At 41.8% G+C, this 19090-nt stretch overlaps 1 protein-coding gene across 2 annotated transcripts in view; it reads right to left on the reverse strand.

The window, feature by feature from the left end:
• LOC120933045 (cytosolic purine 5'-nucleotidase-like) overlaps positions 1-19090 on the reverse strand; it is a 75757-nt gene that overhangs the window by 18166 nt on the left and 38501 nt on the right. For both annotated transcript variants that reach the window (XM_040345991.1, XM_040345992.1), the window contains exons 8-13: positions 12613-12666; positions 10830-10913; positions 10699-10740; positions 3554-3664; positions 3315-3381; positions 1387-1557 (exon numbers count right to left, since the gene is read on the reverse strand). In XM_040345991.1, coding sequence (XP_040201925.1) covers positions 1387-1557; positions 3315-3381; positions 3554-3664; positions 10699-10740; positions 10830-10913; positions 12613-12666 — 529 coding nt within the window. The remainder of the gene's footprint in view (positions 1-1386; positions 1558-3314; positions 3382-3553; positions 3665-10698; positions 10741-10829; positions 10914-12612; positions 12667-19090) is intronic.

Below are 19090 nucleotides of genomic sequence, written 5' to 3' on the forward strand. Positions count from 1 at the left end.
GTTTGATTTTTTTGTAAAATATATTATACTTGTAGCCTTGTACAATACATACAGTATAGAAAATATTTACTATGATTAGTTATTTTGAAAGTTTGTAGAAAATTTGCATGTATTTATTAGTAGCATTTTGTTTTAAGTGGCATAAACCATATAACTAAGCTTAACACTTTTACAAACCCTACTGCAGTGCAACCTTTACCGCATAGTTTGTTACACAACAAAGGTCGCATCATAAATATAACAACAAACTGCTACAGGCTCTATTTACCTGCATTATGCATGCTAAGAAAAGGTGATTTTCACACAGGACCAACCAGTCAATGGTTGTCAATGGTGTAGGTATCAGAGTGACTGACTAATGCCTTGTACACAGGATCGACATTTCCGATGGAAAAAGTCAGAAGGACTTTTTCCATCCAATATTCCGATGGTGTGTAGCCCCATCTAAGTTTTTTCATCAGATATTCCGATGAATTCCGTCGGAGTTTAGATATAGAACATATTCTATCTTACTCCGATGGAATTCCGTCGGAATTCCAATGGGATTTGGCCGGGCAAAATCCAGATCGTGTGTACAAGGCATAAGAATTGCACAACTTAGTTATTTGGGTTATAGCTGGTGTAGTTGGGGAATAGAAAACAGATTTATAACACTATTTGTCAATTTAAAGGCAGACTTTAAACACCCTTTAGCTGGGGTTCACATTGCTGCATGATTTCAAAGTAGCAAGGTCTTCGCAATTTCAGGTGCTACTTGATAGACATCTGTGTGGCTTCATGCACAGATGTCTATTGAAGTCGCACCTGAAATCGGCAAAAGTCGTGCAGGAACTACTTTTGCAAATTGGTGCAGCACCACAAAATCAGTGTGTCGCACTGATTGGAACAGTGCCATTGCCTCTAATAGGCTGCGACTTATCATGTGATTTGATCTCTCAAATTGCATGAAAAATCGCTCCAATGTGAACCTAGGCTAATCCAAATACTGCACTTGCCCTTGTAGTGTGCTACAATATAGATCTGTGCTAAATCTTAGCATTGCTCTAGAGCAGGGGTCTCCAAACTGCGGCCCTTTGCTTGCCTTTATCTGGCCCTTGAGTCATTATTCCTGCCACTGACACCAACAATGGGTCAGTATTCCTTCCACTTTTTTTTAACGACAATGAAAATTGGGCACATTTTCTCCCATGGACACCAACTATTTCTCCATCTAATACCAAAGATCAGGCATTGTTTTCTCCCATTGGGCACAGTCTGACCCCTCTAAAGTCTGAAGGACAGTAAACTGGCCCTTCCTTTAGAATGTTTGGAGGCCCCTGCTCTAGAGGTTCTGGCAATAGTTTGAGGATGTCCAAATTCTTCCCCTACAATACTGCAGATAATCACCGCTTTTCTCAGTCCAGATACTGAGCTCTTTGGCCAGCTCAGGCACAACAAGAAACGTTCTCCATCCCTGCCTTTTCTTTGACTTCAGGATGTCCCCAAATATGTGATCTCCCACATACATAATTTCCTTCCCCTTCACTCCAAGGAGGTCACTCACAATGTCCGAAGAACCTGACAAAGAGAGATGGGGGAATAAACCAAACTGGAAATGTTAACCAGATGTGTAATTTATATGAAATCATACAGTATATAACATCTTCTTCGAGCCTATACCTTTGTATTGTATAATAGAACAGATTGGAAAATAGATCTATAATGCCACGTACACACGGTCAGAATTTCCGACAAGAAAAGTTTTATGTGAGCTTTTGGTCGGAAATTCCAACCATGTGTAGGCCCCATCGGACATTTTCTGTCGGAATTTCCGACAGCAAAAAGTTTTTTTCGGAAATTCCAATCGTCTGTATGTAATTCCGACGCACAAAAATCCTACGCATTCTCGGAATCAATTTGAAGCATTCTCGGAATTATTGAACTTTGTTTTTTTTCGGCTCGTAGTGTTGTACGTGACCGCATTCTTGACGGTCGGAATTTCCGACAACATTTGTGTGACTGTGTGTATGCAACACAAGTTTAAGCCAACATTCCGTCAGAAAAAAATCCACGGTTTTGTTGTCGGAATTTCTGATCGTGTATACGTGGCATAAAAGTTACTCACATTCGGCTGAACTTGTTCTGTAATGATAAAGACATTTGGTATCTTATCCACTTCCTCACTTCTAACGGGTGTCATGAAAATATCCCAACATTTGTAATTGCACAGGGAGCACAGACACCTTGATCCAATCACCATGGAAAGGCAAATGATAACATCTGCCTTCCCATGATGATTGGATCACCATGTCGGTAAATGCTCACATAAGCTACAAATAGTCCTCAACATTACAGAACAATGCGACTAACTACCACTAGATACATTTACCAACATTTGCAATTTAAACACATTTCTATTTAAAGTGGTGCTCCACTTGGTTGTGTGTCTATTACAAGTCAGCAGCTACACAAAGTGTAGCTGCTGACTTTTAATAAACACACACTCACCTGTCACATGGTCCAGCGAAGCCCTCGGTTCTCTCCCTTAGTTCTCTCCAGCGCTGGCATCACACGTGTGGGCATCTGGCTGTGACAGCTTGCGGCTTCACAGACAGGTGGGAACTGCGCCTCCTCAATGACTGGGCAATCTTATAGGACCTGTGACGTGTCCCAGAAGATTGCAGAGAGGGAGGGGGAGAGGAGAACATGCAAAATGTGGCATATAGGGGGTAACATTGTCAAGTCTTTGAATGTACTGAGAGTTTTTGTACGAATGTTTGTTAGAAAATCTACTAGTGTATGGCCAACCTTAGACTGGAACAGGGAGGAGCAGATTTGTATTGCATATTATTGTCAGGTTAACACTGGGAGCTTGTTAACAGGAAGAGAGAGCAGAGTGATGACATCATTACTGTAATGATACCTTTTCACTGCAACATCAACAGACTGAGGCTGGTTCGGTGACTAACTGTATCACTTCAATTGGACTTGCATTTTGCCCATTCAGGGCATTGGAATAGGTGTACTGGATAGCAGGCATCTTCTTCCATACGTTCCCTCAGTACTCTATTTCCCACACTACCCTCTCCCCGATGAAACACTAATGGGAAAAAACTGAGGGGTTATAACCATCCCCTACTCTATCCAAAATTTAAAAAAAACTCTTCCTTCGTTTTACTTTAAATAAGGATCAACCACTAACTACTGAAGAATTACATCTGCACCAAATGTCCAGTATTTTCATTCTGTCATTGCTTCAATTTTTGTTCCATGTCCAAGGACTAAACATTGTGTGATTCTTTGAGACGCACTGAGAAAAGACCCATGACACCTACCTCCAGAGTACACTGCACAATGCTGGTGGGGACCCGTGTATGTTCCAATCCTTAGCTTACCATTATCCTAATAAAAAAAACATTGAGTGTTTAAATTGCCAAAGACCAATTTTTTTTTCATTTGGTTTAATTTAAAAAAACATCCTCCAGAGGATATTAACAAGGACAATAAAATATTAATTGTCAATAGTTTGGGCTATCGGAACAAATCAAAATCTGTTTTAAAATTCAGCTCTTACTGTGTTGACTTGGCGCAGAACTGTCCCCTCAGCAAAGAAGAGTGGCTTCCTTGTGTCCACAACAATCAAATCAAAATACGAGCGCCATGTTTTCCTAGTAGGGTCCAGATACTGTATAATAGTGACGAAGAGAGGAGGAAAAATTACTGAGTACATCATTGAGCAACATTTATCAGACAGTTTAATTTAAGAAAACCATTTGACTTGCAAGCCTATAAAGCTGGGAGATATCTGAGACAGTGTCCTCAGTTAGGTCTAATGCCGTGTACACACGATCGGACATTCCGACAACAAAACCGTGGATTTTTTTTCCGACGGATTGTCTTGCATACACACGGTCACACAAATGTTGTCGGAAATTCCGAACGTCAAGAACGCGGTCACGTACAACACTATGAGAAAAAAAAAAAAGACAAAGTTCAATGATTCCGAGCATGCGTCAAATTGATTCCGAGTATGCGTAGGATTTTTGTGCATCGGAATTTCATCCAGACGATCTGTATTTCGGACAAGAACTTTAATTGTCGGAAAAATTGAGAACCAGCTCTCAAACATTTGTTGTCGGAAATTCCGACAGCAAATGTCCGATGGAGCCTACACACGATGGGAATTTCCAACCAAAAGCTCCCATCAAACATTTGTTGTTGGAAATTCTGACCGTGTGTACGTGGCATAACAGTTATATTCATGCATCGTGGCTATCATTACATCACATAATATGCCAAATATTTAATAAAAAAGAACCTATCTTTATATTGTGCTTCTACCACTAGCCATACACATTATATCTAGCCTGATTATTGGACTTGGATGCCCATTCATACAGAATTCACTTACATTGTGTTTTGCAGTGTATAGCTTATACTGTATAATATCATCTACTCACTAATTCTGCAATCAACATATCATTTATTATTAAGTAGTCTAAAAGAGATTAGTACGTTAAAGCCCAAGTGCACCAAAATTTCAAACACAAAATTAAGCACAAGGGACATAACTCACAGTCAGTTGGATATGCCCCTTGTGCTGATTCTTCTTCTGTTAGTGAAAATCCTTCTTCTGCATTTGCCCACCTTCCCCAGTGCATCCGTAATCTTGCTGTGCAGCAGAGTTTAATACAACTAACAGGCTGTCTCAGGTTCTCATCTAGAGACCCTGACTATGCCCACCATTTGTGCCCAGCTGCTCCATTCTTAGCTGTACTACAGCTTCTATAAATGAAGCAGGTTCTATGAATGTAGGATCAGTCATTCTTTGTCAATGGCACAGGCCATTAACCTGTAGAGATCCAATTATAGTTATCTATCTCCAATGTTTAATAGTTTAGGGACATTTATTTAAAAAAATAAATGTGCATTCTTTTATTTAGATCGGATACTATTACACTACACCACCCATAATTAAAGGTACATTTTCAATACAAAGTTAGGTGATTTTTTTAAATTATATTGCTAAGAATTCTGTGCAATACGGAGCCTAATTTCTGATTGAATGCAAATACCAACAGAAATGAATTGACTGCCATGAGAAACTCCCATACTTTCCTTTTGGACACTTTTTGCTTTCAATATTTTTTATTGATTTTAAGAGGTTCAATAACTGTGTGGCCCACACAGGGATAAAAGATCAATGAATACAAAAAAGCATGCAGAAATATATCTGAAGACAATAATTGCAGGAAACAGTGCCTTAGTGGCCTATTGTCTAGGACCAATATGCAAAGTCATTGGTCTCTCACCTTGTTCATCTTCAGGGATGTAGCTCAGCATAAGTAACTGGTTTTTGACAAAGTGATGGGGGAGGGAGGTTGGGAAGAAGGCAAAATAGAAGTGGGGGTGGGTGAAGGGGCAGAAGAGACAGGGGAGAAGTATACTACAAAGGAAAATCAGAAGAGATCAGGGATGGGTAAGCAGAACAGAAGAAAGTGCAGGGGATTTCCCCCCCCCATTACTCAGGTCCACAATGGAGAGATGCATATAGCTAAGGCTAGTGATATTCACGGATAGGAGGGCATAAGTAAGCCAAGGGCATAAGTAAGCCAAGGGCTCCCAGATTTTCAAAAGCTTAGGCGGAGGGTCCTGAAGAATATTGGACATCTCCTTTTGAACACTTTTCATGCAGGAAGTCCAATCAGAATAGAGGCTAAGGCTAGGAAGTGGTGTGTTAAAAGGAATGGCAAGTGTCCTTGTTGCCATTTAAAGGGACATTGCTCCACTCAGTAATTGGGATAGGGCAAATATTCATAGAACCATTTGGTGCTCTGTGGGTCCAGGACAGTTCACTGACTCACAGAGACTGTGGAAACTGGGGAGAAGTACTCTGTGCCAAGGTAATGAGTAAGTTTAGGCTTGCTGCCAGAAGAATGGATTAGGGATGCTGGGCGATGACTGCTCTAAACCCCTCTGATACATACTAGCCGGGGGAATAGTGGATGCCGCACAGGCCAACACATCAGGCATGCGTTGATGGACATTCCAACATGTGTGTTAAAGCGCAAAGGTGTGCACGAGGAATAGGCATCAACCTATTATAAGTTTCTGATTCAGGCGTTATATTTTTTTTGGCCTGCTGTTTCTCCACAATATGTTTCTAATTCTATAGACACATATAGAGATGGGCTCGGGCGTGTTCGAAATCCCATGTGCCTTGATCCCACCAGGAAGCTATACACGGCTAATCACAGGCAGCGAGACATTTCCCGATCTGTGCAGCTGCGAAGCGGCAAATGTCTGACTGCCTCTGATTAGCCGTGCTCAGGTTTCCTGGCGGGATCCGGCACGTGGGATTTCAAATATGCCCGAGCCCATCTCTATATGTGATTATAGAATTAGACATTCCCACACTGTTTACAATCTAATTCTAACATGTGGGACACTGATTGTACAGAGCATATCTACCGGGCTGCCAGAAGTTAAGAAGGGAATTAAAGCAAGGTTATACTGAGTTATATAGAACAGCTGAGCGTCTTCTTTTACTAAAACTCCAGCCATCCAAACCCTTCAGACATTTACCAAGTGGTGCTAGGTAGCCAAATTTAAAGAGACTAAAAAACACATTGTCCGAGATGTCAGCGCTTGTTACCTTCAGCTGTCAACTTAAGATTAAGTAAGAGAATAACAGGGTGAATCCTAAAACAAATAATGCACTAATTATAAGAGTAGGGGGCTTTGGAGGGGATTAGGAGGGTATCAACCTAACCTGCCACAGCTGTGCTTCAATAGCACACACTTCATCACACAGGCCTAGTGTACTGGCAGCCAGTAACATAATAATCAAGATATGTCACAAACCAGTCCCCAATGTCCCAGCACAGGTGATTAAATCATTGCAGAGCCAGACAGAAAAAATACAGTTAAGTAATGTCATCAACATTCATGTATTATACCCTGGTCTGTTTAGAAAACTACAGGCCTGGCAGCAATGTGGGTCCAGGATTCCGTTTTAGGAGACATACTAGAGAGATACAAGGTCATTGCCGACTCCTTTCTGAAAATACTAGCTGGCTTCTACCTGTTTTTTAATTCATTTTTTGGAATCATTGACGTGGAAAAAGCATGTAACTTGTTTATGGTAGAAAGTATTAAAGTCAATGGATCAGCATAACAACCAGGCAACTGGCTTTTTCAGAAGGAGGGGTCAGCAACTGAAGTCTATATATACAGTATATCCCACAGCACTGGTCTACTCTAAAGCTAGCCATACACTATACAATGTTTTTGTTCAATTTCCTTTAGATTTACCTTCAACTATATAGTGCATGAGCCTGCCTGATTGCATACAAATTGAAAGTTCAGCACTACTTTTGGTGATATTGGGTGAAACTTAAATAGCCACACCCAAAGTTGCGCCGAGTTGCGTCTTTTATCTTTTTCATTTTTTTGTTTTATCTTTAATTTTTCTTCTGTTTTATCTCTACATGTACCTGAAGTTCCCTGCTTTGCCCTCCATGCTGCAAAGGACTACTTCTGAGTTATAATAGCCATGTGTCTAGTGTCTGTTTGGGCTTCCTGTGTCATTTATTTCCATTGATTTATGATTGTAAATGCTGGGCCTGCTCTCTGTTTACTAGTTGATTTTTCTTCACTGCTAAGTGCCGCGACTTGGGATCCGACTTGTGTCGCTCGACATGAGAAATTCAATTGAAGTGAATGAGAGCCGTCTTAGGCCTCGTACACACGGACGGACACCATCAAACAGAAATCCGCGCGGACACGATACGCGGTGACATGATATGCGCGGCCCTGGAAGGTCAATGCTGCCACGCATGCTTTCGGCCGAGCGGACATGTCCGGTGAGTCTGTACAGACGACCAAACATGTCCGACGGACAGGCTTCCAGCGGACATGTTTCTTAGCATGCTAAGAAACATTTGTCCGCTGGAAACCTGTCCGATCTGCCGGAAAATTGTTCGGTCGGACGTACAGACGACCGAACATGTCCGCTGAAACTGGTCTGCGGACCAGTTTCAGCAGACATGTTCGGTCGTGTGTACGGGGCCTTAATGTACACTACTGAAGTTGCTCCGAATTCAGAAAAGGTTCCTGTACTACTTCGAGGCGACTTCTAGGCAACTGGTACCCATAGATTTCAATGGAAGTTGCCTCCAAAGTCGGATCACACGTTGAAGCAACTTTACAGAAAAATTAAATAGTTTACTCAGGCAAACCCCTCCCTCCCACAGAGCTGATTATTCTGTGACTGGCCACAGCCAAAGTCGCCTGTCCTGGAGGCAACTTTAAGTCGCGTTGTAAGTTGTTCCAAGTCACGCTGAAGTCGTGCTGAAGACGCCATGCAAAGTCGCACTGTAAGTCAGGTTGCCACTGTGTGAACCGGCACTTAGGCTTCATGTACACTGCTGCTGGTAAACAGACGTTTAGGAGCAGTTGAGTGTTTTTTTTTCAGCTGCCCCTGAACTCTCCACTGTTATCTTATCAGTTCATGTACACAGGGTCGTTTATAGTAGTTTCTAGGCAGTTGAGTTTAGAAGCATTTTTTGGAAAGCAAAAAAATGCGTTCAGGACGGATATTCAGACGCATTTGAGACGCCAAATGCCTGCAACAGCTTGCAAACACGGTAACTCGCATTTAGCCGCATTTTGTTTACAGGCCTTTTTAATGAAGATACACTTTTGACTATTTAATACATTTATTTTACACAGCAAAACGGACGCTTTAACTGCAAAGTTAAAGCGTTCAGGAGAGGTTTTAAAACGTCATGTACATTAAGCCTAAGTTGTCACTGACAGTTTGTAGATCTATAGGTGGTATTTTATATACATAGTATTCATATGCCTGATCTTGTCTGGGATACTAAGGGTACATACACTGATGGATGAACTGGGGTACTCTAAAATGTTGATCACCGGTGCGTGTGTATATAAATATATCTCTTGTCATGTTGTTTTCCTATTGCTACAGGAGACTGTACATTCTCTCATCCTGCGATGAATGCGTGACAAATCCCAATGTTGTGATGAGCATTACTAGGAGAGGCTCAGGTTTATGGGGGATTTCTCACCGCCCTCTGAAGTGGGTATCCAGCCTAGGCAGCTCCTAAAAATAATCAGGTGCTTTGGTTATATCCACCTGTTGTTTTGTTGTGGGAAGCCATGAATGGCTTAAATGTATCTAAGGCAGGGCTTTGATTGTAAGAATTATGCCCACTAATCAAAGTATCCAAAATAGGAGTTGCCTATATTTCCCCATAGCAACCAAATAAATCCAAACCCTCAGTGTCCTTCCATGTCTGGTGCAGATCTGAATCGTAAATAATTATTTGATTCCCTACAGATTTTGTAAGTTTGCCCACTTACAAAGAAATTAAGGATCCATCATTTTTATCATAGGCCTATTTAAAATGATAAACAAATAATATTAACCAAAAATCAAGAAACAAAACCCATAATACAAATGTTATAAATTGAGTTGCAGTTCATTGATCCCCAAGCAAAACATGACTTAGTATTTGGTGGAGAAACCCTTGTTGGCACGCACAGAGATAAGACGTTTCTAGTAGTGACCAGGTTTGCACACACATCTCAGGAGGGATTTTGGTCCACTCTTCTTTAACAGATCCCCTCTAAATCCTTAAGGTTTCTTGGCTGTTCCCTCCATACATTTTCTATAGAATTAAGGTCTGGAGATTGGCTAGGCCACTCCATGACCTTAATATGCTTCTTCTTGAAACACTCCTTTGTTGCCATGGCGACATGTTTTGGGTCATTGTCTTGCTGGATGACCCATCCATGACCCATCTTCAGTGTTCTGGCTGAGGGAAGATGGTTCTCATCCAGGATTTAACAATACATGGCCCCATCCATTGGCCCCTCAATGTGGCAAAGTTGGCCTGTACCTTTAGCAGAAAAACATCCCCAAAGCATAATGTTTCCACCTCTGTGCTTGACTGTATGGATGTTGTTCTTAGGCTCCTAGTCAGCATTTTTCTTCCTTCCTCTAAACACGGAGAGTTGAGTTAATGCCAAAAAAGCTCATTTTTGGTCTCATCTGACCACTGCACTTTCTCCCAATTCTTTTCTTAATCATTTAAATGTTCATTGGCAAACTTCAGACGGGCCTGTACATGTGCCTTCTGAGGAGGGGGACTCACCGTGTTTGGAGAAAGAAAAATGCTGGCTCTGACCCTAAGAACACCATCCCTACAGTCAAGCATGGAGATGGAAACAATATGCTGTGGGCTGTTTTTTCTGCTAAAGGTACAGGCTGACTTTGCTGCAATGAGGGGCCAATGGACGGGGCCATGTATTGAAAGTTTTGGATGAGAACCTTCTTCCTTCAACTAGAACAATGAAGATGGGTCATGGATGGGTCTTCCAGCATGACAATAACCCAAAACATGCCACCAAGGCAACAAATGAGTGGTACAGTATTCTGACAGCTGGTAGACTTACAATACAATAGTCAGTGCTGCCATCTGATAGTTTGGGGGGAAAACAGACAGGCTAGTGGAACGCAAGTCGATAGACAGACTTGTGTACAACCGGCTTGACCAGTACATGGAACATAATTTGGCTGGTCCCTGCTGAACCACACGAAGTTCAATACATGTGTGGCTGGCTTTCGTTTGCCTAATCTTTAAAAATGGGGTCAACACTGCTACACAAATAAGGTAATGAAAGTATACCAACCTTATCTTTTTTGTCATCGCCAAACAGATAGGACATAATAGCCTGGAAGGAAAAAGGCGAACAGTGAGGCTGTGGAAATTACACATTGGTGATGTCAGGTCCTCGTGGATACAAAGTTTGAATATACTCACATCTGTGTATTTGTAATCACTGTTTGTGGCTAGAAATATCTTTCCCACCTCTCTTATTCGGCTCAGTAGCAAAGGAATTCTGTCCTAGAAAGGAGGGGGGAAAATGCAAAGACATCAGAACAATATGAGTATAGCATTCAACTGTCCCTTATTTAAAGGGCCTATCCAAATCCCTCTCCGCTGTCAATCTGATATATATAACTTTATTGAAATAAAACGGTGCTCAAACCACACATGAGGTATCACCACAATTTTTAAGGATAAAAGTTTGTCGAGCAGGCGCAATTTTGAAGTGTAACATGTTGAGTATCAATTTACTCGGCGTAACATCATCTAAAAGAAAATAGAGGTTGGATGAAAGATGTAGTGCAGTAGAAGAGGGATTTGTCCCCTAATTTGGACTTCAAAGGCACTCACCAAAAACAAGTTCTCAAAATTGGATAATTTATTATGAAGTACAAAAAAGATAATGAAAAATTTATAAAATTGCATATCAATGGAATGTATACAATTCAGCAAATGAGTTTATATCAAATAATAACCACAATGGAAAACATGAATTTTTCAAAGGATGATATAAACTCATTTGCTGAATTGTATACATTCCATTGATGCATAATTTTATACATTTTTCATTATCTTTTTTGTACTTCATAATAAATTATAAAATTTTGAAAACTTCTACTGCACTACATCTTTCGTCCAACCTCTATTTTATTTTAGATGATGTTACGCCAAGTAAATTGATACCCAACATGTTACGCTTCAAAATCGTAGAATGGCGACAAACTTTTATCCTTAAAAATTGCGGTGAAACCTCACATGCGTGGTTTGAACACCATTTTCATATGTGGGTGCTACTCATTTATGCGTTTGCTTCTGCATACGAGCTCGGAGGGACGGGGCGTGTTAATTTTTTTTATTTATTTTTTCTTATTTATTTTAATCTTTATTTTTTATTTTTACACTGTTCTTTTAAAAAAATCCTGTCACTTTTATTTAATGTAAACATCCCTTGTAATAGTAAAAAAGCATGACAGGACCTCTTAAATATGAGATCTGGGGTCAAAAAGACCTCAGATCTCATATTTACACAAAAATGGGCAAAAAATAAAAATGCAAAAAAACAAATCAATGGGCATCGCTGGCATAACACCGCTGTAGCATTGCTTTGCGGGCGGTTTTAACTTTTTTCCGGCCACAAGCGGGGGTTAAAGGCACCCCGCTAGTGGCTGAAAAGCGCCGCAAATCCGACGGTAAAGCGACACTAAAAATAGCAGCGTTTTACCGCCGACGCTTGGGGCGGGTTAGTGTGAAAGGGCTCTTTTTGAGGCACTTTTCGGCCACTAGTGAGGCGCTTTTAACCCCTCGCTGGTGGCCGAAAAAGGGTTAAAACCACCCGCAAAGTGCCGCTACAGCGGTACCCAGGGCTGCCCATTGATTTCAATGGGCAGGAGTGCATTAGGAGTGGTGAGTTCACCGCTCCTAATGCGCTCCACAGAAGCTGCTGGCTCGGGCTTTCACACTGGAGTGAATGGAGCAGCTGTTTTAGGGCGCTTTGCAGGCGCTATTTTTAACGCTATAGCGCCTGCAAAATGGCACCAGTGTGAAAGGGATCTAAAAATAGCAGCGGCTCGGTGTGAAAGGACTCTAAGTACAAGCCTTGCAACTGTAGGTGGGCTCCCTTAATGCAACCAATAAGCTATCATTACAATCATTAAACACAATGCACAAATAACATTAACAAGCAAAATATCTTGAAATTAAAACAAAAAGAACTTACATCTTTGATTAGGTATTTGTCTAGATTCTTTAGTGTTTTTTCCTTCAGGCTTCCCTAAGGAAAATCATGCAAGAGAATTTAGGATTGATTTCCAACCTATTTTGGGTATCATAGAACTGTGTTCACAGGCTTTAAAAACATCAAACTTATATGTTATCCTTTTGAGCACATTCAGATAGCAAGCAGCATTGGCACTCAAGTAAAACATAATTCCATATATTCCAAATAGGTTACATTAACAACATTGTTAACTATTGTGATGCAGTGCCTTGAATACTGAGCATGTAAAAACACAGCTCACTAATGGGATCATCCCAATATATTGTCCATTTACATAACATAGTATGGCCCAGGCCCAGTCTAATAACAATATGTGTCCCCCAATAAGCTGGTACAAGTAGCATATGGGTCCTCTAATCTCCCCTACTTTAAATGCGCAGCTGAGTTAAGTCCAGGCCAAGTTATTGCATAACTAAGCTTGCTCACTGTTTCAAGTTACATAATGAAAAAGGCTTTACTCTACTTACAGAAACAATATATGAACTATAGGTTTTGGCATTTCAGTATATATAGTATAATACAGTCCTGATCAAAAGTTTAAGACCACTTGAAAAATGGCAAAAAATCATATTTTACATTGTTGGATCTTAACAAGGTTCCAAGTAGAGCTTCAACATGCAACAAGAAGAAATGAGAGTGAGACAAAACATTTTCCGAGCATTCAATTAATTGAAAATAACGAATAAACTGAAACAGGCTGTTTTTCAGCTGATCAAAAGTTTAGGACCACACCTCCAAAAAAAAAACTAAACCCCCCCAAAACAGAAATCCAACTTTCAAACATGAACTCAGTAATGAGTAGCTCCGCCTTTATTGTTGATCACTTCACAAATTCGTTTCGGCATGCTTGATGCAAGCGTTTTCATGAGGTGAGTGGGAACATTTCTCCAAGTGGTGAAGACAGCGGCACGAAGGCCATCTACTGTCTGGAACTGTTGTCCATTTTTGCCATCCATCCCCAAAGGTTCTCAATTGGATTTAGATCAGGGGAACACGCAGGATGGGCCAAAAGAGTGATGTTATTCTCCTGGAAGAAGTCCCTTGTCCTGCGGGCATTGTGTACTGTAGCGTTACCACAAAGACGAGGGCCCTCAGTCATGAGGAATGCTCTCTGCAACATCTGGACATAGCCAGGGCCGTTTGACGCCCCTGCACTTCCTGAAGCTCCATTGTTTCATTGAAAGAAAAAGCACCCCAGACCATTATGGCGCCCCCTCCACTGTGGCGCGTAGAAAACTTCTCAGGTGGGATCTGCTTGTCATGCCAGTAACGTTGGAAACCATCAGGACCATCAAGGTTACATTTTTTCTCATCAGAGAATAAAACTTTCTTCCACCTTTGAATGTCCATGTTTGGTGCTCTCTTGCAAAGTCCAAATGAGCAGTTCTGTGGCGTTCAAGGAGACAAGGTTTTTGAAGATGTTTTTTGTTTTTGAAGCCCTTCAGTCTCAGATGCCGTCTGATGGTTATGGGGCTGCAGTCAGCACCAGTAAGGGCCTTAATTTGGATCGAGGATCATCCAGTGTCTTGATGAGAGACCCTGCTTATGCAGTTCAGCAACCCGACCACGTTCAAAAAGGGAGAGTTTTTTTGTCTTTGCCATCACAACGTGTGACTACCTGACAGAAAATGACAATGAATCCACATCTTTGCACAGATTTGGCCTTTTAAAGGCATGTGGTCCTAAACTTTTGATCAGCTGAAAAACAGCCTGTTTCAGTTTATTCGTTATTTTTAATTAATTGAATGCTCAAACAATGTTTTGTCTCACTCTCATTTCTTCTTGTTGCATGTTGAAGCTCTACTTGGAACCTTGTAATGTAAAATATGTTTTTTTGCCATTTTTCAAGTGGTCTTAAACTTTTGATCAGGACTGTATATATGGCCAGAGACCACAATGTTGTTCAATAAATTAAATTGTAGATTTTGCAGTCCTGTGTCAACATTGATATGATTCAGTCATATGGCAGCATCTTGAACATTTTGCAGCACATTTTGTGCTGTAATCAGTGAGTAGTTCTACAGTCTAGGGGTGTTTTTTGCAGCTATACATTATGATAATGGATGTTACTGCAAAGCATATTAACATGCAGTACAATGTGTGGTACCATTCCTTTATAAAAGCATCAAAACTCACAAGGTAATCCAGGGGTGTATATAAGGGGTGATAAGGGGGGTAAACCTTACCCCCCCCAAAGCGTCCATGGCACAGCAAGTAGATCTTAGGCCGCGTACACACGGGCAAACATGTACGATGAAACCAGTCCGCCGGACCGTTTTCACCGTACATGTCTGCCCGGGGATTTCTGTACGATGGCTGTACTAACCATCGTAAAGAAATCCGCGCGTAAACAATACGTGGGGCGTGTCCGCGCCGTCGCCTGCGACGATGACGCGGCGACGTGGGCGGCCCTGCCAGTTAAATGCTTCCACACATGCGTCAAAGTCATTCGACGCATGCGAGGGATGGCGGGCGCTCGGACATGTACGGTAGGCCTGTACAGACGACCGAACATGTCCGAGCGGGCAGGATTCCAGCGGACTGTTTTAAAACAAGTGCAGAAATATTTGTCCGCTGGGAAAAGGCCCGGCGGGCAAATGTTTGCTGGAATCCTGCACGCTCGGGCCTACACACGACCGAACATGTCTGCTGAAACTGGTCCGCGGACCAGTTTCAGCAGACATGTTCGGTCGTCTGTACGGCCCATTATAGTTGCACTTTACCCAAGGGGTTGTAGCCACTGCTCCTGCTGCCTGTCAGACCTCAGACACAAGCAGCAGCAGTTTAGAGTGAGGGAGGCACTTCTTATCTCCTCCTTGGCTCTGGTCACGTGACACAGCCTTGGGCGGTCTTCTCACTTTGAAATGCCTGGTCGTTTGGTGATTTTTTTCATGGAGGGGAAAAATCTGTACTGTGGAGATCTGTATTGGGGGAGGCTTGTACTGGAGGGGGAGCAATACTGGCAGAAGCTGTACTGGGGGGAAACTGTTCTAGGGGGAAACCATACTGGGAGAGCTGTACTGGGAGGAGGATTGTACTAGGAGGGAGATTTGTACTGGAGAAGGAGCTTTACTGGGCAATAGGGGCAGCTGTCGCACTACCGCGCAATTGTCAGTTAAAGCGACGCAATGCCAAATCGCAAAAAGGGGCCCGGTCATTGACCAGCAATATGATCCGGGGCTGAAGTGGTTAAAGAATATTGTTTGAGCACAAAGACTTTTGTTTATGTTACCGTGTACATAATGAGTAAGCTCAAGTTTTAAGCCCCTCCCACCATTAGCACAATTTTACCAAACTCACAATTCATGGCAGCATGTTGTGCCCACCACCTAATTATTATTCTTTAGGTGCCCATGGCTATATCCCCTTTCCTCAGAAAAATTATCTATGGCCCTATAGCCTGCTATGCTGCTAATGTCTGTAGTGGTGCACACTCCCAAAATATTTATATATATACTGTAATGCCCCGTACACACCATCACTTTATGTGATGAAAAAAAACAAAGTTTTTAAAAACGTCACTTTAATTGACTGTGTGTGGGGGAAAACTTCGTTTTATGTCTTGTAAAAAACGACCAAAAAAAATTGAAGCATGCTTCAATTTTATGTGTCGTTTTTCAAAACGTCGTTTTTTACTTCACAGAAATTGACCGTGTGTAGCAAAAAACGTAGTTTAAAAAGACGTTTTTACACCCGCGCATGCCCAGAAGCGAGCTTTAATGGAAAAAGTGGTGAGAACGTAACCTCGCTTGGCTAGAACATTGTGAGAAAAACCATGGTGTGTAGGCAACTTTGTCTTTGAAAATTGAAGTTTCAAAAACATCGTTTTTTACTTCACAGACAATGTCTTTTTTTTTCATCACATAAAGTGATGGTGTGTACGGTGCATAAGACTTTTTTTCCATTGTTATGTTGTTTAAATGAATGGGCTGCCTTAATGCAATGCAGGTTAATGCGTAATACACCATGCTGGGTCAGCAAGGGCAGTGATTAGACAATCCCAGAAGAGGACAGGGCTATGGCATGGCAGAAGGGAGGGCAAACCTGTGGCTATGCTATGTAATTTACTCTTCCTGAAATGGTCAGATTGCTTATAAGCAGGGCCTTTTTTCAGCTAAAAATTGGTGGAACTCAGTTTCACTACCTCTGGCTCAGGCCCTCTGCTTCCTGCTCAACACTATCACTTGTAAACACAGAAGTTTACAAGTGACAGCTTGTCTCCCAACAGCTTCCACAGATCTGATCTCCTGAGTGTCTCCCACTGAGTGCATGATGGAGACAAGGGAGGTGCAGGTGCTGACACCCCCCACTAGATGATCTCCCTGCAAGTGAGAGAGGCAGAGCCACCTACAGTGTGTGGGTAGGTGCTAGAGCCCCTTGGGTGCTTCAGCTTAATACAGCAACACAGTTAAGACAGGTGGAAGATGGTGGAGCTTTTAATGAGGAAGAAGATGGGGGCAGTGGAAGGGGGGTTGCATGCAAAGGTCAGAGCTGAAGAGGGGAGAAAGTGAGATGTGAATAGGGGGAAAAGGGGATAAGACTGTTTCAAGGCTCCCCTTTTCCTTATGGGATTTCTGGCAGGAGCAGTTTCACTTCTGGGCTGTTTGAGCGGGAACACCAGTGATTGGTAGTTGCAGTTGTTGCTAGGGGAAAAATCTAAGGCCAGGATAGGTCATCAGGGCTCTTAGGCGGGAAAGGTAGGGATTGGGTCATTTAGCCAGGTTACTGGGGATATTATTGGGGTCTATGAGGTATCTGATAGGGCAGCTAAAGTCATCTGACCTTTTGGAACATTCCAGATTTTTAAAGGGGCTGTTTCAAGGGGTTCAGGGCCAGCCGCTCCTGAGAAGGACCATCAGCAGAGCTTGCCGCCCCCCCCCCCTTCCCTTTGTCGCGGCTAAAGCTATGTGGATAAGATCTCTTTGCAAGGGCAAAGGGGATCGTTTTTGAATTATTTAAGGCAATTTTCATTTCAGCTCGAGTCTTAGTGGCTGAGCTGTAATTTATTTGGAACATCTGGTTGAGTAATGTGAATATGTGATTTGATATTTTAATGGTTATATATTAAATAAATCCAATAGTTATGCCGCGGCCAAATGTTATCCCCAAAAAAAAAAAAAATGTGTGTGAGTTTTATATTTATTTAATAAAGTAATTTAAAGATTGAATTTAGATGTGGTTTCAAGTTATTTGGTATGTCCAGGCATCCTGCCTATGATCCCATAGGGGATGCAGAGGTAGGCAGCTGTTAAAGAAGGCTAAGCCATGTACTCTGTGTAGTGCAGCACACCCCTGAACACTGGCAACAGATGCCTGGTCACAAAGGGTAATGAGCTGTGGAATCCCCTCCAGCGCCTCTAAGGTCTTTACCCTCCCTCCTGAGTTTCAGGAAGGGTTTAAAAACCCACCTCTTTATTCAGGCCTACGGATAATCTGATAAAGAATAGGAACCACGCAAAACCATAGACTTTGAATGCTCTTTTTCCTCCTCCATCTGGAGAGCTAGCTCCCCCGCCCCCTCCCCAGTCTTTCTCTGTTTTATGTTACCTCCTTCAAATTCTACACCCTAGGCTCTTTTACCTTTGTATGGGTAACTAAAGTTTGAATATAGGGTCTCTCCGCACCTAGACACGCTCCTAAGGGAGCATATTTGGAGCAATACAAATCCCATATCAAATCAAATTGAGTGGTGTGTCACTTGATTAATGCGGCAAGGGTGGGAATTACATTGAGATGGAGGGATCCTAGAGTTCCTTCCATAGCAGGTTGGCTTAAGAGGACCCAAGAGATAGAGGCAATGGAAGATCTGGTCCTAGCGGCCCATGATAGGAGGAACCAATATAATGAAACATGGAGAGGATGGAAAATATTTATTAATTCTGAGGAAGGGAAGAGAATGTTGGAAGAGGTATGAGAGGTGAGAATGGTTATCTATATACGTGTATAAGTGATAACAAAAGAAAGTTTGGGCCTTGCATCTCGAGGGGGAGACAAAAATAAAGGGGATGGGGAGGGGGGGAGGTGGGGAGGTTTGGGAGGGTTGGGGTTTTTTTTTTTTGGGGTATGGGGGGTTTATGATTTAGGATAACAAAGAAGGAGAGAGGGACAGTTAAAGTAAAGATTAATTGTTTGATTATGTTATCTTGATGTATGGAAAAGAGGATCAGAAGTACAGATGGAATGTTATATCTGTGTAGTTGTAATATCTGAATCCTTTGGATTGTTATTTTGTTTTGTTTGTTTTTTCCTTTTTGATAAAAATAAAAATATAAAATATGAAAAAAACAAATCAAATTGAATCAAACACTGCACTCTGTGTGTAACAACCACCGAACTCTGCATTCTGTACATAATGCACTGCTGGTATTTAATGCCCCTTTAAGACACTTCAACTGTTAGTGAAATTTGACCACATCCA

The sequence above is a fragment of the Rana temporaria genome, chromosome 3 (genome assembly GCF_905171775.1).
Source record: "Rana temporaria chromosome 3, aRanTem1.1, whole genome shotgun sequence".
Taxonomy (NCBI): domain Eukaryota; kingdom Metazoa; phylum Chordata; class Amphibia; order Anura; family Ranidae; genus Rana; species Rana temporaria.